At 41.8% G+C, this 27,576-nt stretch overlaps 1 protein-coding gene across 1 annotated transcript in view; it reads left to right on the forward strand.

Moving 5' to 3' along the window:
• Nucleotides 1–27,576, forward strand: part of LOC112248956 (protein kinase C-binding protein NELL1) — a 412,284-nt gene that overhangs the window by 358,940 nt on the left and 25,768 nt on the right. The window contains exon 15 of the mRNA XM_024418430.2: nt 15,182–15,277. Coding sequence (XP_024274198.1) covers nt 15,182–15,277 — 96 coding nt within the window. The remainder of the gene's footprint in view (nt 1–15,181; nt 15,278–27,576) is intronic.

A 27,576-nucleotide genomic window follows, 5' to 3' on the forward strand; every position in this document is an offset into this window, starting at 1 on the left:
TACCAGGCGGTGTCAGAGAAAGGCCCTAAAAATTGTCAAAGACTCCAGCCACCGTAGTCATAGACTGTTCTCTCTGCTATCGCACGGTAAGCGGTACCAGAATGCCAAGTCAAGGTTCAAGAGGCTTCAAAACAGCTACCCCCAAGCCATATGACTCCTGAACACCTAATCAAGTGGCTAAGCAGACTATTTGCATTGCCCCCCCCTCTTTTACACCGCTGCTACTCTCTGTTGTTATCATCTATGCGTAGTCACTTTAATAACTCTACCTACATGTACATATCACCTCAGCTAACCGGTGCCCCCGCACATTGACTCTGTACGGGTGCTCCCCCTCATCGCCAACTAAAGGAGACTCTCTTTCAGTTCAAGATGGGTGGGGGATTTTGGATTGAGCTGTTGATGGGGCAGCATTGTTTTAAGCTGTCCCCATAATGTATACTTTGGATGGTAGTACTGTTGTTTTTCTTACGGTTTCACTATGTAAATAAACACCCACAGAAGTGCTTTTGCGGCTCCGCCTTCTTTTATTTGATAGAGGTTAGGTTTTCACTTTAGCCTTCTGGCCTACTCTACTCTACATATAAGTATCTTATATCGTCTGAAAGATTAGATTCTTGTTAATCTAACTGCACTGTCCGATTTACAGTAGCTATTACAGCGAAAACATGCCATGCGATTGTTTGAGGACCACGCCCCACATCAAAATATTTTTCCACCGGCACAGATTTCATTCATTTTTATATAAAGATTAAATATTCACTTACTTTTTGAAAATCTTCCTCTGATTTGTCATTCAAAGGGTCCCAGCTATAACATAGTGTCGTTTTGATAGATAAAATCCTTTTTTATATCCCAAAAAGTCTGTTTAGTTGGCTCCATTGATTTGAATAATCCACTCTTTCAACATGCAGAGAACGGAATGCAGAAAATGTACCCCTAATCTACCCCTACCCCTTTGTTTAAACAAGTCAAAATACATTTCTATTTACTTCTCAGACACCCTAAAATGTAATCAAACTATAATATTTATTTCGGAAAGAAGTATGTAGAATAAGAGAACCATTTTAGCAGGTGCGCAACTTCATAATGGCGCACAAAGACACTGATTTCCAAGACTGTATCCTCATACAAAAACAGTTACAAGCCTGACACCTTTAATGTAGACTGCTGACACCCTGTGGAAGCCCTAGGACTTGCATCCAGGGAGCTATTTTACAATATGACCTTTCTCTTGCATTTCTAAGAGGATGGTCTCTCTTTTTCTTTGGATTTTCTCCAGGGCGTGAGCTACAGACAGTTTACTTTGGGCAAGTCATTCAGGCAGAGATGGAGAATAAAGGGGCATGATCACAAAGAAGTTATTTTATGAAATGCACAGATCTCCGCCCCAATCACATTCCATTCCGCACTCCAAATTCCCTGTAACGTTAACACTTTGTTTTTTGGGACTCCATTGAATACACTGATATCGGTCCTGCTAGAATCTGCAACTAACACCCTTATTCTGTTTCAAACACAGGCCCCCTATGTACTTTGCCTCCGGCCACAAATACGTTTGCACATAAATCATTCCATCTAACCGATAACACGTTACTGCTAGTCCACGTATATAGGTATAAACATACTAAAACATGGTCAAGTAAATTAGTACATTTCCAACAATCCCTCATCTGGAACAATGATCACTTCATGTTCCACAACACCTAGAAAACATTGATTTGAACAGGGAAGAGAGAAAATACATGTTTAATAATTTCACACCACCCTTGATGAGAATGAGATTGGGGCAAGAACCGTCCATCCATTCTGTTCTATGCCAATGGGATGATAGTCTCCATCATCCTCCAGTGTCAAAGCAAGACACGGAATATGAGCCTTGTATGTAATTAATTGTACTGTATCATCCAGAAAGCCATTATCATTGATGCGCTTTAACATTAGGATTCTGATGACATGGTAAAACAAAACCCCTACTATCAATGTCCCCAACATGCTTAGCCCAAGCTACCATCTAGTGGGTTCTCTAATAACCTCCCTCTCAGAGGACACTAAAATATAAGGTTTCCTGGGAGAAAACAATTCCTGGACTCAATAGAGTTGAGTTGTGCACCCTCCTCTCACCTTGAGCTCTCTCTCTCTCTTCTCACCTTTCCGAATCATCATTAGATCTATTGATAACTTATTCAACCCAAATTCAGAATGACAGTCCATAGTGCTTCACGTTGAGTCGATCACTCAAATGCAAGACCCTCGACTTGCACATACCGACACGGTTAGAATGTACATTTACAGAAAATAAAATATATAGACAGAGTATGTACTACTTATATTACCAGCCCCCGTATCCCTGTCTTACCCTGTCGCAAGTGGCGTGTTAATGAAAGATCGGTATCTCAATGCATTTTAATGTAAATTAGACTTCCTAGTGTGCAGACCTCCAAAATCAACCTGATACCTCAAATAAACAGTTTAGGGCAAGCCTAAATCAATTAACTGGCACAGTTGACCACCCCCCTCCAGCCCGGGCACTCTTCTTCTAGCGTCTCCTCATTTTCTTCTTCAGATTGCATTTATAGTTCATCCTCACAATGGCACACATGTAACTCATGCCTGTCAAAGTGGAAGGCCCTTGATAATGTCCCGATTCTAATATCTGGGACATAATCATATTTTTCCAAGCAAACAAATCTCTCACCTGTGCCTCCACCACCATTCTGTACACTTAATTCATGAGAGGAGTTTGAACGTGATCCCTCTCCATGCTCACTCCACATGCACAGTCTCAGGACCCATGCCGCACTCCTGCCGCTCATACACAGGTTGCTGACTCGGACTCAGGTCTCAGTAGAAGTGGTGAAAGACAAGTTCTTAGTGAACGCCTTTGTCGCCATTACTTCAGTCGGTTAGAGGGGGTGAAGCTCACACTGTTCTTGGTCAAATTATTGCTTCCATGCATCTAGATACCATCTGTAGTCACTATCGCCATAACTTCGAGAGAGGACAGACCAAAACAACAGATTAATAGACATTTCTGATTCTGGAAATACTGACCAACTATTCACCGCATGACACATTATTACGTTCCCAATTTTCCTAATACCAAGATTTCTAAGACAAATGTCAAAGAGCATAACAAACACTTGTTGAAACCTTATCATACTGGCGACCTCACCGCAGAGTTACAGGGTCAGGAAATTAGAGAGCTAACCCTTAGGGAGAAATCCTGACCATACAGCAGAACCAATCTGGTGACCTTTGTATTGAAACAAAGAAAAAAACAAGAACAACTAAAACTACAACAGCATTACACGTCTTCATATTATTGTCATGGTTCCACCTGTCACCAGAGGGCGGCTGAGACCGTCTTAGAGACATGAACGACACTCAGGTGGGTCCTATTTACTCATTATGCTTTCCTTGTTAAAAGGGGGGTGTTTTGCTGAAGCTTGAATTATGTGCCGTGTCCTGAGTAAGTTTGAGACTTTAGTGTTTGTTGTTTTCTCAGTGTTACTGTGATCCTTCTGTTACTGTTTCTCAGTCAAATATTATGTTTATCCTCAACTGCTGATTCCTCGTCTGGTCTCTTCTATGCACCTGGGTCCAACCTCACCAAGTCACAATTATACTTAAATCTCACCCAATGTCTCTATCATTTCTAGTGAGGTTGATCAGGCCTCACCAGAAAGTGAGGACAAAGGTCAGGACAAACACCATTAAGTATTTTCTTTCCCTGTACTTCAGAAATCATTTAAAAACATTTCAAAAATGTCCATTCTGCGTACCCGGTAAAAAAGACCCCGCACAATAAATCAAACACATGGTATTAACACCACTAACAAATATTCCAAACTGGTGGGTTCTGTGTGCGTGTGCTGGTGTGTGTTGTAAAATGTAGGGGGAAAACAAAGAAATGGCCAGGCTTTAATTATATGGGAGCTCCATTTACGGCCAGATCCAGATACCTTTATACTTTATAAAACTGCAGAATTTCACTAATTGCTCTCCCAAGACAACAGTCTCGTGAAACATTTCAAAGAGAGAGATAGGAACTCCTGGAAGAAAAGTGTACATTTCGTTAGTATTCACTATGCTAAATCTTAATCAGTAAAACAAAAGTTTTAATTACAGACAAAATAACTTCTGTTCACTGGGATGCCACTGTCCTCCCTCTACTCACTAATCATTTGTTTTAATCCATCCCAACATTTATGTAGCCTGTACTACAGAAACGGCAGAATTTATCTTGCTCCCCCAAGTCTAACGATTTACTCCCATATATGACTGGCATCTCTTTTCCCCATGATTTTATGTAACCACCGCATTACAATGATTTTGGTGTCCAGCAGAGATCCAAGCAAACTGCAGCAAACTGAAAAGAAGAGGGACGCAGGGATGTGTGTGCTTTGGGGACCTCTGGCAGAATGGGTGTTTTGTGTGGAGGATGAGGGTTGCAGTATTTACAGTATCTCAGATATGGGAGAGTGAGGCCTAAGAGGGTTTTTATGAATAAGAATCAACCAGTGCATAGCCATGGAAAGTAGTGGTGCTGAGTTTAAGGTCACAATATTTGTGCACTGGGCCTTTAATAGAAGACCAATATAGACATTTTCAGCGCAGGCAAAATGTTTTCCCCAGCACCCCCACCCCGAAACTATTTCCCTCTGTCAAGCCTGCTCCCACTCTTCCCCCCTGGCGCTCAATGGCGTCAGGCTGCCCTGCATTACGCACTCCTGCCACCATCATTACGCACACCTGCCTTCCCTCGTCACGCGCATCAGCAAATTATTGGACTCACCTAGACTCAATCACATGTTTATTATCTTCCCTATATTTGTCAGTTCCCCAGCTCTGTTCCCCGCTGCTGCATTAATTGTCATACGTCTGTATATTACCCAGTTCTGACTCTGTTCCTGTCCTGGTCCATGTCTGTTCTTAATTAAATGTTGACTCCCCGTACCTGCTTCTCGACTCCAACTTTGGTCTTTACAATCTTGGGCTATGAACCAGTGGGGGGTTGTGTTGGGTAGACAGAGGGGACCAGTTTACAGAGCAGTATAGAGTGCAGTGATGTGCATTGGTGGCAAATCTGATGGCCGAATGGTAAAGAACATCTAGCCGCTCGACAGCATCCTTACCTGCCAATCTAGAAATGATGTCTCCATAATCTAGCATGGGTAGGATGGTCATCTGAAACAGGGTTAGTTTGGCAGCTGGGGTGAAAGAGGAGCGATTACGATAGTGGAAACCAAGTCTAGATTTAACCTTAGCCTGCAGCTTGGATATGTGCTGAGAGAAGGACAGTGTACCATCTAGCCATGCTCCCAAGTACTTATAAAAAAATAAACATCCCATTTTCAGGACCCTGTCTTTCAAAGATATTTCGTAAAATCCAAATAGCTTCGCAGATCTTCATTGTAAAGGGGTTAAACACGGTTTCCCATGCTTGTTCAATGAACCATAAACAATTAATGAACATGCACCTGTGGAACAGTCGTTAAGACACTAACAGCTTACAGACGGTAGGCAATTAAGGTCACAGTTATGAAAACTTAGGACACTAAAGAGGCCTTCCTACTGACTCTGAAAAACACCAAAAGGAAGATGCCCAGGGTCCCTGCTCATCTGCATGAACGTGCCTTTGGCATACTGCAAGGAGGCACGAGGACTGCTAATGTAGCCAGGGCAATAAATTGCAATGTCCGTACTGTGAGATGCCTAAGACAGCGCTACAGGGAAACAGGACGGACAGCTGATCGTCCTCGCAGTGGCAGACCACGTGTCACAACATCTGTACAAGATCGGTTCATCTGAACATCACACCCGTGGGACAGGAACAGGATGGCAACAACAACTGCCAGAGTTACACCAGGAACACACAATCCCTCCATCAGCGCTCAGACTGTCCGTAATAGGCTGAGAGAGGCTGGACTGAGGGCTTGTAGGCCTGTTGTAAGGCAGGTCCTCACCAGACATTACCGGCAACAACGTCGCCTATGGGCACAAACCCACCATCGCTGGACCATACAGGACTGGCAAAAAGTGCTCTTCACTGACGAGTCAGGGTTTTGTCTCACCAGGGTTGATGGTCGGATTCGCGTTTACCGTCAAAGGAGTGAACATTACACCGAGGCTTGTACTCAGGAGCGGGATCGATTTGGAGGTGGAGGGTCCATCATGGTCTGGGGCGGTGTGTCACTGCATTATCGGACTGAACTTGTTGTCATTGCAGGCAATATCAATGCTGTGCGTTACAGGGAAGACATCCTCCTCCCTCATGTGGTGCCCTTCCTGCAGGCTCATTCTGACATGACCCTTCATTATGACAATGCCACCAGCCATACTGCTCGTTCTGTGCGTGATTTCCTACAAGACAGGAATGTCAGTGTTCTGCCATGGCGAGCGAAGAGCCCAGATCTCAATCCCATTGAGCACGTCTGGGACCTGTTGGATCAGAGGGGAGGGCTAGGGCCATTCCCCCCAGAAATGTCTGGGAACTTGCAGGTGCCTTGGTGGAAGAGTGGGGCAAATCTGGTGCAGTCCATGAGGAGGAGATGCACTGCAGTATTTAATGCAGCTGTTGATTGCAGATACTGACTGTTACTTTTGATTTTGATCCCCCCCACTTTGTTTAGGGACACATTATTCCATTTCTCTTAGTCACATGTCTGCGGAGCTTGTTCCGTTTATGTCTCAGTTGTTGAAACTTATTATGTTTATACAGATATGTACACATGTTAAGTTTGCTGAAAATAAATGCAGTTGACAGTGAGAGGACGTCACCTTTTTTGCTGGGTTTATGAGGTGACTATTCCAAGCTCTAAACCCTCAGAGCTGGTAATCACATCGGTGGGGAGAGGGCCATTCTTCTTACCGAACCACATGACCTTTGTTTTGGAGGTACTCAGAACAAGGTTAACCCCTAAGGTCGAAGTCCGCGCCCCCCCAGAAATCTAATTAGGATATTAAAAAATCCCCATATAATGCCTTCAGTTTAAGCTAGAGATATGTCGCACTTCCCCATTTGTGGTGAAAGGTGACAGAGTTAGAGCGGTGTTTGTCACACCATGAGACAACCCAGAAATCAGTTTACTCACAAAATCGTCTGTAGCGTCTTAACCGTTTGGCCTATTATGGCCCCTCAATGGAAAGATGACACTTTCACGAATACATAGATGTCAGTTGTTTTTTGCTCTAGGATGCCCACAGGCCTCACAAGACTAATTTGAAGCTCACCCGGTTAAAAAAAAATGAATAGATGTAAAAAAGAGTTAAATACATAAATGTTCCAGGTGTAGACCTTACCGTGAAATGCTTACATACAAACCCTTAAACAACAATGCAGTTCGAGACATATAATTAAGAAAATATTGACTAAATAAACTAAAGTGGAAAATAATATAAAAAGTAACACAAAATAACAATAACGACAATGAGGCTATATACAGGGGATACCGATACCGAGTCAATGTATGGGGGTACAGGTTAGTCGAGGTAATTTGTAGGTAGGGGTAAAGTGACTATGCATTGATAATAAACAGCGAGTAGCAGCAGCGTAAAAACAAAAGGGGGGTCAATGTAAATACTCCAGTTGGCCATTTAATTAATTTTTCAGCAGTCTTATGGGTTGGGGCTAGAAGATGTTAAGGAGGCTTTTGGTCCTAGACTTGGTGCTCCACATTCCTTGTGGTAGCAGAGAGAATAGTCTATGACTTGGGTGACTGGAGTCTTTGACAATTCTTTCTGCCTTCTTCTGCCTAGTATATTGGTCCTGGATGGCAGGAAGCTTGGCCCCAGTGATATACTGGGCCGTAAGCATGATGCCGAGCAGCAACCAGTCAGGATACTCTCGGTGGTGCAGCTGTAGAACTTTTTGAGGATCTCGGGACCCGTGCCAAATCTTTTCAGTCTTCTGAAAAGATTTCGGGGACTTTTTTTTTGGGGGGGGGGGTGAGTTTGTTATTCAATGCGTTTGTATGAGCTAATATCAGTAAGGCCAAATCTAATTTTTACATAGTGTATTTTCTTTTGATACTTCAAGGGGTCTTAAAATTCAAAATCAAATACACTACATGGGCATTAATATGGAGTTGGTCCCTCCTTTGCTGCTACTGTATAACAGCCTCCGCTCTCCTGGGAAGGCTTTTTACAAAATGTTGTAACATTGCTGCGGGGACTTGCTTCCATCCAGCAACAAGGGCATTAGGGAGGTTGGGCACTGATGCTGGGCGATTAGGCCTGGCTCACAGTCAGCGTTCCAATTCATCCCAAAGGTGTTCGATTGGGTTGAGATCAGGGTTCTGTGCAGGCCAGTCAAGTTCTTCCACACTGATCTCGACAAACCATTTCTGTATGGATCTTGCCTTGTGCACGGGGGCATTGTCATGCTGAACAAGGAAATGGTCTTCCCCAAATTTTTGAAGCAACGTTTGAAGCACAGAATTGTCTAGAATGTCATTATGCTTCACTGTAACTTAGTACCTTTTAAGGTTGCAGTGACACATGCATAACCTGAGCAGAAACCGGATTGCATACCAAATAGATTTCAAGAATGTCAGTCAGTTGATTGACAAGTTTTTACAACACTTTTGAGAAACAGGGCCAGATAGAAATTGGCCTATAACCACAAGGATATTGGCCTATAACCACAAGGATCAGATCTCCCCGTTTTAAATAAACAATGCACCGTGGTTGCCTTCCAAGCACTGGGGAGTTGTTGATGTTCTGGGCGGCAGGTAGCCTAACGGTTAAGAGCGTTGGGTTGCTGGTTTGAAAGGTTGCTGGTTTTAATCCCCGAGCCGACTAGGTGAAAATGCTGTCAATGTGCCCTCGAGCAAGGTACTTAACCCTAATTACTCCTGTAATTCGCATTGGATAAGAGTGTCGGGTAAATGACTAAAATGTAAATGTACAATGATCTATACTTTTTCTTTCACTTTGAACATGTGGAAGTAGGTTGTGTAAGTCAGTAAGAAAAAAATCTAATGTAATCCCTTTTAAGATTATATTTTAAGGCAGAAAAATGGGAAAACTGTGCAAGGGATCATAGACTTTCACTAGGCACTGACTGTATGAAGCAACTGATATAACCCCTTTTGGTAACACAGGGCACCTCCAGGCTGTGTTAGTGCAATTTGACCAAGAAAGAGAGTGATGGAGTGCTGCATCAGATGACCTGGCCTCCACAATCACACGACCTCAACACAATTGAGATGGTTTGGGATGAGTTGGACCGCAGAGTGAAGGAAAAGCAACCAACAAGTGCTCAGCAAATGTGGGAACTCCTGCAAGACTGTTGGAAAAGCATTCCAGGTGAAGCTGTTTGAGAGAATGCCAAGGCATCAAGGCAAAGGGTGGCTATTTAAAGAATCTCAAATATAGAATATATTGTTTAACACTTTTTTGTTACTACATGACTCCATATGTGTTGATGTCTTCACTATTATTCTACAATGTAGAAAATAGTAAAATAAAGAAATACCCTTGAATGAGTAGGTGTGTCCAAACTTTTGACTGGTGCTGTAGGTATTCAGACCCTTAGCAGAATGTGTTAGTGGGAGTGTCTCCTGCCACCACCACTAATGAGGTGTCAACCACCACAGCATGTAGGCTAAGAGTAAAGAGAACTTAACGTCCATTATCTAAATCAGTGGTGGAAAAAGTACCCAACTGTCGTACTTGAGTAAAAGTATAGATACCATTTTTAATAGAAAGTTACTCAAGTAAAAGTGAAAGTCACCCAATAAAATACTAATTAGGTAAAATTATTTGGTTTTACATATACTTAAGTATCAAATGTAATTGCTAAAATATACTTAAGTATCAAATGTAGAAGTAAAATGATAAATTATTTAAATGCGAAAGCCACCATTTTTTTTGTTTTTACGGATAGCCAGGGGCACACTCCAACACTAAGACATTATTTACAAAAGATGCATTTGTGTTTAGTGAGTCCGCCAGACCATAGGCAGTAGGGATGACCATGTGTTCTCTTGATAAGTGTGTGTATTGCACAATTTTCTGGTCCTGCTAAGCATTGAAAATTTAACAATTACTTTTGGTTGTCAGGGAAAATGAATGGAGTACAATATTTTCTATAGGAATGTAGTGAAGTAAAAGTTGTCAAAAAAATAAATAGCAAAGTACAGATACTCCAAAAAACTAGTTAAGTAGTATTATTACTTAAGTACTTTATACCACTGATGTAAATGACTGCTGACGCGCCTCCATTACTACTGATGAATGTATTTATGATAATGTATCCGGGACCACTCTATAAAATGTGACCGTGCTCTCCCTACTCTCCTCCGACATTCATTTGTGTTTGAACAGAACGAGTCAGTCAAGCTTGGCTTTCCTCTCTCCGTCTGTCCCCCTAATTTATGCTTCCAATTAGAGTTAAGGATCTTAAGGAAGAGAGCTGACAATCTCTTAATACAGCACATTAAAGGGATGTGCAACAGTCATCCCAGCACTAATTAAGTCAATTCCATTTCCTAGGATGGAATCGTAATGCTGTTATTTGTTTGGTGGATTTGGAGGAACTACAGGAATTACAGGAATTTCCATTGGTCGCTCAACAAGCATGAACGGGCCAGTTATCAAGGAGCCGTGAAGATTCAGTCGGTTCCTACACCACCCGGTGCTGGAAAGCAATCTAGGACTCTAATCGAAAGTCAAATAGCAAAGCTGTGTATATAAGCGTGTCTCCAAAAGTATCGAATCAGCAACAGGCTCAGGTAGGCAGTGGAATGGTTGAGCTGGAGGTCACTGGAGCTGCTGTGGGGGAGGGAATCTCTCCCTTACACCCCCTTTATGCTGATTGCAGTAAAATGATAATTAGACAAGTAGATACACTGAGTCAATATAAGTGTAATTCATTCTTAAGTGCGAGGTGTATTAGTACAATCAGGCTCTTAATGAGTCTCTTCTTTCTAAGGGGATCCAGTCAAATGAGCAGCACTAATGGGTTTTGGCATGGTGCTGAGTGGTTGTTTATTGCACTGATGTATCAGTTTGTGTATTTAGAATGCTTTTATAACGAAACCGGGTGATCATCATGTCAGCGAATGGATGGTGAGGGGGCCTGTGTGAGGGGGCCTGTGTGTCTGTGTAGTGTGTGTGTGTGTGTGTGGGGGGGGGGTACGTGTACACACACAACACCATGAAGAGGTTTTTTCCTATTTGGACTCATCCTTCAAATCCTGTCATTAATTAAACTTACTGAAAGAAATTGAGACCTGCACACTGTCAAACTTTTCTCCACTAACTTTTTGGGCACAATGGTGTCACTACTAAGTGCTTACAGAACCCAGCCTTCCCTTCCTCTACCATGCCCTTTTTCTATCTAGCTCTGTTTGATTGGGTGTTCTGGTCCTGAGGCTTCAGTGTGTTAGTTAGTAGCCCCAGGACCAGCTGGATAAGGGGACTCTTTGCTTTGCTCAGCTCTTGGCATTGCAGGGCTTGGTAATGATATGAGAGGAGTTCACTGTATTTGAGATGTTTCCAAAACTGAATGGCTCTTTATTGAGTTTTTATTATAAGTAGATATTGGCCTAATTCTGCCCTGCATGCATTGTTTGTAGGTTTCCTGTAGCAGAATCTTACATAATTCTGCATGCAGGGTTTCAATTGGGTGATTGCCCCATTGTGTGATATCTTGTTTTGCAAGTGGACCCCCACGTCTCGCTACCATAAGTTGCAATTGGTTCAATGACACGTTCAATTAGTTTTAGCCAAATTTGAATAGGTATTATCATTTCAATTTGTTTTTTAATGGTGTAGAATGCCCTACATGCTTTCTCTCTCAGTTCACTCATTGCCTCATTAAGGTGTCCAGTTGAGTTTATTTTTAAACCTAAGTAATTGTAGTGTGTGCAGTACTCTATGTATTTTGTAGCAACTGAGAACTTTGGTCTGGACCTTCTCTGGAAAATCATTATTTTTGTATTTTGGGGGTTTACTGCCAGTACTCAGGTCTGGCAGTACTGCTCTACCAGGTCCAGGATCTGCTGTAGGCCATGTGCTGTGGGTGACAGCAGGCACAGGTCATCTGCGAAGAACAGGCATTTAACCTCTGAATTGTGGGGACTAACACCAGGGGCTGAGGATTTTTCTAGAAAAGTGGCCAATTCGTTGATGTAAATACTGAAGAGGACATTGATTTAATTGTCATATGTTTTACCACCTACACCACTTTCAATAACTTTGTAGAACAGTCCTGTATGCCAAATAAAATCAAATGGATTTTGGAAGTCGATAAAGCAAGTGTACATTTTGGTGGATATGTTTATCTATCAGGGTGTGTGGGGTGTAAATATAATCAGACGTGGGATGTTTTGGTGTAAATCCAATTAGTTTTTTACCCAAGACATTGTGCTTATTAAGGACGTTTAGAACTCTTACATTTATTATACTACAGAAAACCTTCCCCAGGTTACTGTTCACATAAATGCTTCTGTAATTGTTAGGGTCAAATTTGTCTCTGTTCTTAAAGTTTGGGGTTATGAGTACTTGATTCCAGATATCAGGGAAATAACCTACACTCAGGATCAAATGAAACAGTTTTAATATAGCCAATTGAAATGTTGCACTGGGGAATTTGAGCATCTCATTTAGGATGCCATCAGGTCCGTAATTGGAGAGTCCAATGGATTTTGATGGTCCTTTATAAGCTTTTTGTAAGCCATTCAACCTCTCATGAATTTGGCATTGTTCTGCGTTTGCATCAGTTTGAACAGTGTTGTAGAGTGTTTTAACATGGGCTCTTCTTCTCTTCTCTTCTTATGTCACCTTTTTTTTATCTCTAATAACTCTAGTTTCAATTTATTTATTTTTAAAAATTTAGCCAGAAGTTGTTTGTGTTTATGGTCTTCTCAATTAGTCTCAGCTGCTTGCTGTTGTACTGTGCTTTTTTGTTTCTGACTGTACGTTTATAGAGTAAAGTTAACAGTAATTAATGCGTAATTCACCCTTATTTGGGTCTCTGCTTTTGGTTTGATAGTGTTCTAAGTTTTTTCCTCATAATTTTACAATCTGCATCAAACCAGTTATCATCTGTGGTCTTAAAAAAAAAAGTTTTATCAATTGCAGTTGTGCTTTTTGCCGTTAGCCTGAATATATTGTTGATGTTTTTTACTGCTTCGACAGAGCTGCAACAAACGTTTTTGTTGATGGTGCTTTCACTGTTGTTTTTATGGGAAAGATTAAGACAGTTAGAAACAGTATGGCCTGTAATAAAGCTGTTCCCTCGTGTGGTCGTTAGGACAGGTAGTGTTCCTGTGCGCGCATTTGTGTCACCACAGATGAGCATATTTCCCTGGGCCTGGAAATGGCATGTCTCTTCCACAAAGGTGTGGAATATCTCCTCTGAGTAATAAGGAGATTCTGAGGGGGGTTATATATTTCACAAAGGAACACATATAACAAGTACAATTTCATTTTTCAGTTTTAACCAAATGTGATATTTATCCATTTTGAGGGGATCAATTTGATTTTGTAGTTCAGATTTGTACCAAATAATCAACACTCCAGAGTCTCTGCTTCTATTGACAGAGCTGTGTTTCTGTAACGGCACAATTACCTCTCTGTAGCCTGTGTAACAGTGAGTATGTCTGCCTTACACCATGTCTCCTGCAGAATGATTAATTCAACATCGTTAAATCGTTTTTTAAACTCCAGTCCAAAGGTTGAGTTCATGCCATGAATGTTCCACATGCTAACTGATAGTGATTTTCATGTTGCAAAAAGAAGGAATAGCAGAAATACAGTAACTACTAAGTTAAGAGTGAGATACAACAAATGTTTGCTGTTATCCATTGTTAAAAAAAATAATTAATTGAACAAGTCAACTTTTAGTACAATAGATGTGTGCGTGCATGCGTGCGTTTAGTGCAGATGTATTGGTGGAGCTGTTTAATCTCACTCAAGCCTACAAAGTTCTCCTGTCCTCTGAAGGCCTCCGCGTAGCTGCGCTGGTCCTGCTGTTGGCCCTGTGGAGGGGATGGGGGCCAGGTCTGAGCCGGGGGCTGCCTCTCTGGTCTTGTAGAGGTGGTGGTCTGGTGTGGGGTAGTAAGCTGGGCCTGCTCCAGTCTGGCTGCGTCGATGGAGGTGGTGATGCTCCGGTGGTGGGTGGGGCCTGTGGGGTGCTCTGGGTCTGGTAGGGTGTTGAGTGGGCCTGGGGCTCTTTGGTGGTGCATTGGTCTGGTAGGGGTCTCTGAGTGGTCCTCTGTCTAGTGCGGTATGGTGTGTGGTCTACCAAGTGCTACGTCCTTTAGAGATATGACAAACATCTACTTCCTCAGGTGGGAGTGGTTGTGGAGGTGCTCTGGGGTGATTATTGGGTGGTGAGGAACTTGCACTTTCGTGAGTAAGCTACACCCTCTAGTGATGTCAGCATTGAGTTTTTGAATGGTACGGTGATGAAAGTCTTTGCAGCAGAGGAGATGGTGATGTGGGAGTTGGGGTACTACTCAGAGGCCCTCCCTGCTACTCTGTTGACCATGCTGCCTACTCTCTCCTGCTCCTCTCGCAGGTTGTTTGTGCCGGTGTGAATAATAGTGTGGCCTGGTATGCCAAAGTCATCCTGTGTTTCTGGCCACCATATTTTGGACACCTTGTAGCGGGTGAAAAGTTTATCCTCTTGGATGAATGTCCCATTTGAGTCAATGAGGATGGCCACCTCAGTGGGTTTTACCAGAGTAGTGGGTTTACGGTGTGGGGCTGGGGCTGGGGTACAAAGGGCCTGTGTACAAGGAGGGGTGTGTCACGGGGTGCTAGAGAGCTTCTCTCTGTAGTAAGTGTCCCCATGTGAGCCTCTTGCTGACTGTCTGTCTTATTGACAGACAACTCCTTTGCCATCTCCTCCTTTACCTGCACTAGCTCTCTCCTCATGGTGGCTTTTACCTCAAGCGCTGTGGTAAGGCTCTCTCTCAACTCCTGGACAGAGTTGTTCAGTTGGGTCCTGCACTGCTTGATCTGGTCTTGTAGAAGCTCTGTTTCTGGGCTGGAGGTGGTGTAGCTGGGATGCTGCTCCTTTAGCTTTAGCTCAGTAACTCATTCCTCTAACAGAGCCAGCCTGTGTTTCAGTTGCCTGATGCTGGTGCTTCTCTCTCTCTCTCTTGCTTTCCCTGATTCTTTCTCTATCTCTCTCTCTCTACTTTCTCTCTCTCTTTCTCTCCAGCATTCTGTGAGGAGGGGTGTAGAAGCGGAGGTACCTGTGTGTCGCCCAACACCTGCGTCTGCCCCTCAGGCTTCACAGGACTCCACTGTGAGACAGGTATGACTGTAGTAGCACACTGTAAAAATATATGTTGATTGAACATACAATTGTAAGGCAACCAGCTGCAATAGGTTTGTGAGTTTGCTCAACATGTGGCCATATAGCTGAACCTGTATGTTCACTCAACTTTGAATTTTAGGTTGAGTGAACATGGAATTCAACTTAAGAATTGAGTCTACCTTATTTGCATATTTCCCAGAGTACCTTGCATTTATAGTGAATTGTAGTTACCATTTGTTAGCAACAGAGACATAGTTTTTGTATGGTTTTCAAAGTGATTATCTTTAAACTCTATATGACAATACATTACATACACAGTGTACAAAAACACCTTCCTAATATTGATTTGCACCCCTTTTGCCATCAGAACGGTCTAAATTTGTTGGGACATGGATCTACAAGGTGTCGAAAGCATTCCTCAGGGATGCTAGCTCATGTTGACTCCATTGCTTCCCTACTGGCGCAGTGGTCTAAGGCACTGCATCTCAGTGCTACCCTGTTTTGATCCCGGGCTGTATCACAACCGGCCATGATCGGGAGTCCCATAGGGCGGTGCTGTTCTTGACGTACCGAACTGTGCACCTGGCACCTACAACCATACCCTTTTCAAGGGGACTTAAATAATTTGTCTTGCCCATTCACCCTCTGAATGGCACAGATACACAATCCATCTCAATTGTCTAAAGGCTTAAAAATCCTTCTTTAACCTGTCTCCTCCCCTTCATCTACATTGATTGGATTTAACAAATGACACCAATAAGGGATCATGGATTCAACTGGTCAGTATGTCTAATGCTTTTTACACTCAGTGTATATCAAAAGGCCTTTCTTTAAGGGCCTAGTTACACCCTAGCAAAGTGGTCTTGAACAAGCCACATCAAGCCTGCAAGTCACATTATGCTGGCTTGCAAAGTGATGTGTAATTCATATTGGAGTGAGGATAACCAACAATTTGAACTTTTAATCACCTGCAACCTGCATTCACTGCCGTCGTTTTTGAACGACTCTTTTTACTGACTCAAGAGTCATGATTCATGATTCATTTTTTCAGAGCGACTCGTTCACTTTAGTCATTCGTTTCACCTGCTGGCCAAAATAAATTCTACAGCAGGATTAGTACGTGCTCCTCCAGCTCAGTGGCTCTGGAGATGTGCTCCAACCAGCAACTGTGTATTATGTGCAGGGAGCAATTTCCAAATGCCTGAAGGTACCACGTTCATCTATACAAACAATAGTATGCAAGTATAAACACCATGGAACCACCCAGCCGTCATAACGCTCAGGAAGGTGATGCGTTCTGTCTCCTAGAGATGAACGTACTTTGGTGCGAAAAGTGCAAATCAATCCCAGAACTACACCAAAGGACATTGTGAAGATGCTGGAGGAAACGGGTACAAAAGTATCTATATCCACAGTAAAACGAGTCCTATATCGACATAACCTGCAAGGCCACTCAGCAAGAAAGAAACCACTGCTCCAAAACCGCCATAAAAAAACAGATTACAGTTTGCAACTGCACATGGGGACAAAGATCGTACTTTTTGGAGACTGTTCCTCTGTTCTGATGAAACAAAAATAGAACTGTTTGGCCATAATGACCATCGTTATGTTTGGAGGAAAAAGGGGGAGGCTTGCAAGCCGAAGAACACCATCCCAACCGTGAAGCACGGGGTGGTAGCATCATGTTGTGGGGTGCTTTGCAGCAGGAGGGACTGCGGCACTTCACAAAATATATGGCATCATGAGGTAGGACGATTATGTGGATATATTGAAGCAACATCTCAAGACATCAGTCAGGAAGTTAAAGCTTGGTCGCAAATGGGTCTTCCAAATGGACAATGACCCCAAGCACACTTCCAAAGTTGTGGCAAAATGGCTTAAGGACAACAAAGTCAAGGTGTTGGAGTGGCCATAGAAAATGTGTGGGTAGACCTAAAAAAGCGTGTGCGAGCAAGGAGGCCTACAAACCTGACTCAGTCACACCAGCTCTGTCAGGAGGAATGGGCCAAAAACACTTTTTTGGTTACTACATGATTCCATGTGCATTATTTCATCGTTTATAAGACTTCACTATTAATCTACAATGTATAAAATAGTAAAAATAAAGAAAACCCTTGAATGAGTTGCTGTGTCCAAGCTTTTGACTGGTATTGTATCTGCATAAATACATACTCTGAACTCCAACATTGATTTGTTACATTCTTTTACATTTTTAGATTGTTTTGTATTGTTAGATATTACTGCACTGTTGGCGCTAGGAACACAAGCATTTCACTACACCCTCAATAACATCTGCTAAATACTGATGTGTATTGTCTTTTTTTGTGGGCTCCCAAGTGGCGCAAGACATTGCATCTCAGTGCTAGAGGTGTCACTCCAGACATCCTGGTTCGAATCCAGGCTGTATCACAACCGGCTATGATTTGAAGTCCCATAGGGCGACGCAGCGTCGTCTGGATTTGGCCGGGGTAGGCCGTCATTGTAAATAAGAATTTGTCCTTAACTGACTTGACTAGTTAAATAAATAAATAAATAAAACATATTTAAATTTCATTAATGTAAATGCCAGAAGTTTGATTTAAAATATATATTTTATTTATATTCTGGCTTCTAAATTCTAAATTGACCTTACGGTAATTTCTGAAACTTTTGAATAATTGTATGCTGAACTCTGTGTCTCTCTGGTCATAATGTTTTAAGATCGGACAGATTTGATAGAGGTGGGGGTGTTGCTATATTTACAAAGGACAATTTAAATATGTCTGTATCTCTTTCTACCTCTGTCCTTAAGCAGTTTGATTGTCTCGTTCTTAATGTGGGCCTTGGTCATACAGTATTAACCAGCTGGCACTAAAAGGAGTGTATCGCCCTCCCTCTGCTCCCTTATTTGCTCTTAGAAATGTGTCTCAATCACTATCTAAATATGGTAAATCTGAACTATTATTTAAGAGTGATTTTAATATTGATTGGAGGACGCCAGTGTTTGATACGCTGAAAGATATTTGCCATGAAATGAACCTGTCTCAGCTGATAACTTAGCCTACACGGCTGAATCCTAAAGATCCATCCATCTACCCTGATTGAATTGGACAAATACTCCAGATAAATACAGTATGTTGCTAGTGTGCTTTTCCCATTGGATTTTTGACCATTACCCAGTTATCGGTGTCAGAGATTTGAAAATGCATAAATCTAAGCCTCACTCTTGCTGCGGGTGATTATTTGATCCCCAACACCATACTGTATACATCAGCCCTTCTTTGGGACACTGTGTTAACAAACCAAACAAGCTTCGATGCCATACAACACTCCTTCCGTGGCCTCCAACTGCTCTTAAACACAAGTAAAACTAAATGTATGCTCTTCAACCGATCCTTACCAGCGCCCGCCCACCTAGCATCACTACTCTGGACGGTTCTGAATTAGAATATGTGGACAACTATAAATACCTAGGTGTCTGGCTTGACTGTAAACTCTCCTTCCAGACTCATATTAAGCATCTCCAATCCAAAATCAAATCTAGAATTGCCTTCCTATTTCGCAACAAAGCCTCCTTCACTCATGCTGCTAAACATACCTTCCTGCTGATCCTTGACTTCGGCGATGTCATTTACAAAATAGCCTCCAACACTCTACTCAGCAAATTGGATGCAGTCTATTACAGTGCCATCCGTTTTGTCACTAAAGCCCCATACACTACCCACCATTGCGACCTGTATGCTCTCGTTGTTTTGTCCTCGCAACATATTCACCGCCAAACCCACTGGCTCCAGGTCATCTATAAGTCTTTGCTAGGTAAAGCTCCGCCTTATCTCAGCTCACTGGTCACCATAGCAACACCCACCCGTAGCATGCGCTCCAGCAGGTATATTTCACTGGTCATCCCCAATGCCAATACCTTCTTTGACTGCCTTTCCTTCCAGTTCTCTGCTGCCAATGACTGGAACAAATTGCTTTTTGTATTGGCAAATTGTATTATCTTTATTTTAGTGACCTTGATTGTATCTCAACTATCCCTGAATCTGATTTAGCTTGAAGCTTTTTTGCAAATCCCTTCAATACTCTTATAGATAATGATGCCCCCTTAAAAACCCGGAGAGTTGAAGGTAGATCGAATGCCTGGTTCATTCCTGAATCATCCTAAATCATTCATCAGGGAAATGTTGCCTGGGTCAAGGCCAGGAACACAGGCTTAGGCCTGGATTGACAATCTGAGGAATCAATGTAGAAGGCTGATCAGAAAGGCTTAATCGAATTATTATGTAACCACTCTTTCTGATTTTAAGGGGAACCCGGCTAAATTCTGGACAACTGTAAGGGTTGCACTTCCTCCTCTCTCCCCCAACAAATCAATTCAGCTTCTGGCCCGATTAAGGACAAAAATGACATCATTGATCCAGTTCATTTAAATTTTATTTCACTTGGCTAACTTTTTGAAAGAGTGTCTAACCGTTCTCTAATTGGTGTCTAAACGCCGATTTGGGAATTTTGCAGATTGACTCGGAAAATGGTATTGAGGTTTTTGCATTTCGGCAATTCACAGAAAAATAAGTCCTTAATGCCTTAATTGCTATAGATACCAAGAAATCCACAGGGGATGATGCAATTTAAGCTGGGTCTGCTCAAGTGTAATGCCCCTCATTTGCTGGCTGAGTAACCCATATCTTAAATCTAACATTGTTATCAGGAAATATTCCTAACGAATGGAAAACAGTTTATGTGCTGCCAATCCATAAGGTTTAGGACAGGGCACAGCACTATCACAGCAACCATTGTGCTGCCTTCTTTGTGGACCTGTCAAAGGCGCTTGACACTGTTGATCATGCTATGGGCTGGGCTCTGACACCTGTTTTATGATTATCTGTTGAAGGATTATCGATACTAGGACCTGTTCTTTTCACTATTTATATAAATGCTATTGAACAATCTGTTAAAATGTTTTAATTGTATGTACATGCGGATGATACTATTATGTATGCAATTACTCTGTATACATCAACGATGTCGCTCTTGCTGCGGGTGATTTCCTGATCCACCTCTACACAGACGACACTATTCTGTATACATCTGGCCCTTTTTTGGACACTGCGTTAACTAACCTCGAAACGAGCTTCAATGCCATACAACACTCCTTCTGTGGCCTCCAACTGCTCTTAAACGCTAGCAAAACCAAATGCATGCTTTTCAACCGGTCGCTGCCCGCTCCCGTCCGCCCAACTAGCTTCACTAATGTGTTGACCCTTTTAACATGTGAGTTGGTAAAGATGGTCTGTAATTGTCTCTTGATCTCCTCAGACCATTCAGCATTGTAAAGTGGGAGCAGTTAATTTGTCTTGTGATCGACTGATCGAACTTAGCACTTAGGAATCTCTGTTTCTCCATCACCCACTCCACCCCCCTCATGGGTTCTTCGTCGAAACAGTCCCCCCTTGTGGTTTCAACTTGGACGGTTTTCCCAAGATGTGAACCACAATGTAGAAGTGGCCACGAATTGTCCTTTTGGTGGCTGTATTTCCCAATCACCTCATTCGGTTGGCATCTTGGTTGACCTAGGCAATAACTTTGCGACAAGGTTAATGGCACATGACATTCAAGCAATACACCATTACATCTCCTTTTCTATGAGTGGACACCGTGGTACTTAATTTGTGGTGGTATGCCAGACTGTTCATGGCAGTCGTCTTGTTTTTTTACGAGTTGTTTTGAAAGTACAATAAATCCAGAGAATGCCAGACTTTGATGACAAAATTTACCCACGAAGGACCGCAGTGCCACCTTCCTGTTCAAGTGAGCACAGCACAACAAGGTGAGTTCAAAAATGTATTGTATGTTGCTGCATAAATGATGTAATATGCAAGGGAGATATGTATACTGTAGCTAAGAAAGTAATACTAAGTGTATGTTGTGTAGTAAGATGTTAGCAGCCCATGTGCCTCACCCTAATAATTTCATTCAAACTGTTCTGACTTGATGTTGCACATGTAGCCTGTAACCTATTTAAGAGAAATGTTATAATCAAATATTGTAAGAGCTTTCATTGTCTGCTTATATGCCCTCTTTATTTATCCTTCGGTTCTGACTTGGTGTACAGGGAGAATACTGTACGAATGGCCCATGTTCTGAATTCTGTCGCTGTACATTTCAAAAGTGCTAAACAAATACTATTGACCTCTGTCCTAGTTCGATCATTAATGTCTTAATCAAAATGACTGGTTGTCCCCTTATGCCATAGTTTGTACATCTCAATTGTAATTAGAAACCATATTTGTTTAACTTCTTATGATATAGGGGATGCTTGCGTCCCACTTGGCCAAAAGCCAGGGAAAATGCAGCGCGGCAAATTCAAATAAATGATATAAAAATCAAACTTTCATTAAATCACACATGTATGATACTCAATTAAAGCTACACTCGTTGTGAATCCAGCCAACATGTCAGATTTTAAAAATACTTTTCGGCGAAAGCATAAGAAGCTATTATCTGATGATAGCTCAACAGTAAACAAAGAGGGTAGCATATTTCAACCCTGCAGGAGCTACACAAAACGCAGAAATAAAATATAAAACATGCCTTACCTTTGACAAGCTTCTTTTGTTGGCACTCTAATATGTCCCATAAACATCACAATTGGTCCTTTTGTTCGATTAATTCCTTCCATATATATCCAAAATGTTCATTTATTTGGCGTGTTTAATCCAGAAAAAAACAGCTGCCAAATTGCGCAACGTCACTACAAAATATTTCAAAAGTTGCCTGTAAATTTTGCCAAAACATTTCAAACTACTTTTGTAATACAACTTTAGGTATTTTTAAACGTTAATAATCGATCAAATTGAAGACGGGTCTATCTGTGTTCAATACAGGAAGACAACAAACCAAGCTACTTTTCAAGTCTTGCGCAACTCTCAACAGTGTTACGCAGTTCCTAGATAGCCGTACTTCTTCATTGCACAAAGGAATAACCTCAACTACATTCTAAACACTGGTGACATCCAGTGGAAGCGGTAGGAACTGAAAACAAGTTCCTAAGAAATACAGTTTCCCAATGAGAACCCACTGAACAGACAGAGACCTAAAAAAAGGAATTCTGAATGGTTAGTCCTCGGGGTTTTGCCTGCTACATAAGTTCTGTTATACTCACAGACATGATTCAAGCAGTTGTAGAAACTTCAGAGTGTTTTCTATCCAAATCTACTAATAATATGCAAATCTTATATTCCTGGCATGAGTAGCAGCAAGTTGAAATTGGGCACGCTATTTATCCAAAAGTGAAAATTCTGCCCCCTATACCTTTAAGAAGTTAAGCAAATCAGCCATATCATCTCCTGAGTGGTGCAAGGGTCTAGGCACTGCATCTCAGTGCAAGATGCATCACAGAAGCCCCTGGTTCAAATCCAGGCTGCATCACATCCGGCTGTGATTGGAGTCCCGTAGGGCGGCGCATAATCGACCCAGCGTCCTCTGTGTTTGGCAAGGTTGTCATTGTAAATAAGAATTTGTTCTTAACTGACTTGTCTAGTTAAATAAATAAAAATATCAGCTATTTTTTTAAAGCAGTAAATGAGGCTGAATTAACTGTTTTGCTGTCAGACTAGGCTCCGCTGATTGCCAGGTATAGCAGTGCTAAGATGTTGGGACTGCTGTTAGGACAGTTTTATGTAGGCCCTAACAGTTTGTGGACACCGTTTCTCACTGTTGTCATGCAATTCATGTATTCTTAAGTTTTGTGTTGTGTAGTGGCTTTGCTGCCATACATCCAAACTTCTTTTTTTTGCCCCACCAAGATTTACATGCTAAAATTGTCACTGCTTTTGATTCCCATCTGCATTTATTGGCCCTCTGACTCTTCTCTTCAGATTTCACAGCCAACTTCAAATCAAATCAAATCAAATGTTATTTGTCACATACACATGGTTAGCAGATGTTAATGCGAGTGTAGCGAAATGCTTGTGCTTCTACTTCCGACAATGCAGTAATAACCAACAAGTAATCTAGCTAACAATTCCAAAACTACTACCTTATAGACACAAGTGTAAGGGGATAAAGAATATGTACATAAAGATAGATATATGAATGAGTGATGGTACAGAGCGGCATAGGCAAGATACAGTAGATGGTATTGAGTACAGTATATACATATGAGATGAGTATGTAAACAAATTGGCATAGTTAAAGTGGCTAGTGATACATGTATTACATAAAGATGCAGTAGATGATATAGAGTACAGTATATACGTATACATATGAGATGAATAATGTAGGGCATGTAAACATTATATTAGGTAGCATTGTTTAAAGTGGCTAGTGATATATTTTACATCATTTCCCATCAATTCCCATTATTAAAGTGGTTGGAGTTGAGTCAGTGTGTTGGCAGCAGCCACTCAATGTTAGTGGTGGCTGCAAGCGTATTTCAGTCATCTTATTAGCCTTTTAGTGTAGTTCTGGTGCGTGGTTCCATTGTGGCCAGCTGGACTCAGGCCAAAACAAAGGTCAATGGGTAACCAAGCTTGTCGCCCAAACATGTGAAAGAATGGAGTCTCATCTGTTGTGTCACTGCAAGTGCATGTATGCATGCACTAGAGGTTTCACATAATGCCTCCAATCTTTTCTCTTGTCACTCAGTGTACCTAAAATGTCCAATAAAGTCCTTTTGAACCACTCAACAGGAATACCACAGGGGTGGTAAGGGGTTGTTCGTGATTTGACGCCAGCAATGAAACATAATTCTGATATCAACAAAATTGGTGCCTTGGTCTATGACTCCTCTGAGGAAATCTATAATGTAAAATCAAATTGTCCCAAAGTGCTCTGGCGGTTCGGTCTATAGTTGGGATAGCTAAAGAGTACTTTGTAATATGATCTGACATTAGTAAGATGTTTCTGGTGTCTGAATTGTCAGGTTCAAGTGAGAGAATCTATACAGACTAGTTCTAGGGGTATAGATGTTTTGATATTCACTAGGTTTGCAGATTTTTTGCACTCTATCCCTACCCTTACGCAACACGCACCTCAGACTTTTTTACACTTGTCCACTTCAAACTCCATTCTAGGCCAGTAAAAGTAGGCCCCTGCAAGATCCAGATTTCTCAGTACGGCAGTACCCCGTTTCTTCATGGATACCCTCTATAGCACATTGCCTGTGACTTATGGATATTACCATTTGGAAGAAAGGTTCTCCAACCTTTCAAAATAGCACTGCTTCTCTGAGAACAAACATATCCCATTCTCTGAGCATTATCTTGACTACCGTTGGCTCTTGCATCATTTGTTTCTCACTTCTCATCAGCGTATTACCACTGAGAGTTGTGGGTCTTCCTGCTGAAGCTTATACCAATCTGCTGCTATTAACCCAGGCAAGTAGGGTTGACCTGGCCACTGTTGTGGTTCTTCAAAATCCAATGGTACGGCTCTTTCTCTTGATTCAAGACTTTCCACCATGGCAGTGTTATTGGCATCTATATCTTCTTCATCCATGTGTGTTTGAATGTATGCGTATTCTTGCTTGATTGTTGATTTGTCACCATGTGCACCTGTGAAGTTGCATCCAGGACAGCCTTATCCACTATGGCATCTGCATCAGTCAACTCCCTCACTCTTGACTTCAGTCTCATTATTCTCCTCACTCTAAATTCACAGCCATTGAGGTAGTCCTGGAACTTATCAGTGATTGCCCACTTGAGAGAAAGAAACCCCAGCTTATGGACCAGATAGTTCTATTCACATTGGCTGGCATATGCAACTACCCACATCTGTCCATCTTGCATCTGATCCAGGGCTGCACCAAGGGCTGAAGTGCTGGCATCAGTATTACGCATATATAAAATCCTCCAATCTGCAAATGCAAGAACAGGTGCCGCCCTCAAGGATTGTCTCAAAGCTCTCTGGCAACAATCATCCCATTGTCCTGAGAGTGGTGGGCTCTTCATAGGCTGCCCTTTCTTCTTCACGGAGGGATTTCTGACGAGAACATAATTTAGTGGCTTCACAATCCTTGAATATTTCTGAACAAACCTTCTGTAATATAGAAAAACCAAGGAATGCCCTTACTTCCTTTATGGTCCTTGGAACAGGCCAGGTCTTGAATACAGACCCTTTGTTTTCATCAGGCTTGATTCCCCTCTCAGAAATGACAAGCCCCTCAAGCGTCTTAGAAAAGATTATGAGGTCATCAAGGAAAGCAATGGCTTCATCCAGGTTTATCCCTGCCCATCACCTTCTCCATCGTCCGTTGGAAAGTAGCAGGTGCATTGGTCAATCCCTGCAGCATCATCTTGAACTGCCAATTTCCAAAAAGAGTGGTAAAGGCTGTTTTAGGTTTATCGCCCTCCACCTCGACCTTATAGTAGCCGCTTTTCAAGTCCAGTACCTTGTCAGCTCGGGGGTTTGAACTCGCAACCTTCCGGTTACTAGTCCAACGCTCTAACCACTAGGCTACCCTGCCGCCCCACTTACTTAAATCCTCTCAAGGTATGTGGGACGCGTCCCACCTGGCCAACATCCGGTGAAATTGCAGAGCGCCAAATTCAAAAACAGAAATACTCATAATAAAAATTCCTAACATACAAGTGTTATACATCAGTTTAAAGATGAACTACCTTTTAATCTAGCCGCTGTGTCAGATTTCAAAAGGCTTTACGGCGAAAGCATACCATGGGATTATCTGAGGACAGCGCCCAGCTCACAAAAGCATACAAGCTTTTCCAGCCAGGTAGAGGAGTCACGAAAGTCAGAAATAGCGATAAAATGTATCACTAACCTTTGATCTTCATATGGTTGCACTCACAAGACTCCCAGTTACACAGTAAATGTTTGTTTTGTTCGATCAAGTCCCTCTTTATGTCCCAAAAACTCAATTTTGTTCAGAAATCCCATGGCTCCAAGGTCACAGCAGGCAGACGAATACATAATAAAAGGTAAAAGGTAAAAGTACCGGTAAAGTTTGTCGAAACATGTCAAACGATGTTTATAATTACTCCTCAGGTTGTTTGTCTTTATAATCATAATTTTTCAATAGAAAGGAAAAATAACAAAGTTCCTCTGACCAAAATGGCTGTTACTCGTCATTTTTCAAAATAAAAGCCTGAAACTGTCTAAAGACTAGTGGACACCATAGGAACTGTAATCTGATTCCTAACCCATTATATTATCTATAGATATTGAGTTTAAAAACAGCCACATGAAAATAATTCCACTTCCTGGATGGATTTTTCTCAGGTTTTTGACTGCCATATCAGTTCCGTTATGCTCATAGACATTATTTTAACAGTTTTGGAAACGTTAGAGTGTTTTCTATCCAAATCTACCAATTGTATGCATATCCTAGCTTCTGGGCCTGAGTAACAGGCAGTTTACTTTGGGCACTCTTTTCATCCGAAGGTGAAAATACTGCCCCCTACCCAAGAGGTTAAAAATCACTGCCAAAGGTGATTCTAACATGTATTGACTCAGGGGTTGAATACTTATCTAATCAAGATTCTATATATTAGTGTTTTATTTTGCATTAATCTAAAACACATCTACAAAAATCTTGCACTTTGACAGAGTACTATTTTGTGTAGATGAGAAGAAAATACAATTAAATCAATTTGAATCCCAATTGAGAGCGAGAAATGAGAGGGAGTCACAATCCATGCTAGGCACACCTGTGAGCTCTACCGACAGGTTGAGTCAACATCTGCATTGCTTGCTTTTTGGGGTTTTAGGCTGGGTTTCTGTATAGCACTTTGTGACATCGGCTGATGTAAAAAGAACTTTATAAATAAAGTTGATTGATTGAAAATACCTGGTTGGTTCATCACGTCGTCAGTTCACCCTGACATTTCCATTCCTCTTCTGACAACAGAACTTGACCAACTGCTCACCAGGCACAGCAAGGGCAGTACGGACCTTTATGTTCTGCTATAGCCTCATAAACAAATGCAGGTGGTTTATATCTTCAAAATGCTTTTTTATCCAAACTTAAAAGCATATACTGTACAGTACTGTATTTCTTCATCGGCACTGTTATGCTTTCATTAATAAAATGATAAAAATACTCTTTCAAAATGCCAATGTTTATTTAGTTATGGATCCATAATGAATTACTATGGGAATAAATATCACTGAATTGCAGAAATGTTGGAACAAAGTTGTCTGATGGTAAACAAATGGTTGCTTACTGGAAAATACTTTTTCAAACACACACGGTCACGTTGTATGGCACCATTATGGCTATTAAGCAGGGCTAATTTTGGCCTTTATGGGCGGCTCACAATCAGCCCAGCGTTTCTATCCCTCTAAAAACATAAATGTTT

The sequence above is a fragment of the Oncorhynchus tshawytscha genome, linkage group LG04 (genome assembly GCF_018296145.1).
Source record: "Oncorhynchus tshawytscha isolate Ot180627B linkage group LG04, Otsh_v2.0, whole genome shotgun sequence".
Classification (NCBI taxonomy): Eukaryota; Metazoa; Chordata; class Actinopteri; order Salmoniformes; family Salmonidae; genus Oncorhynchus; species Oncorhynchus tshawytscha.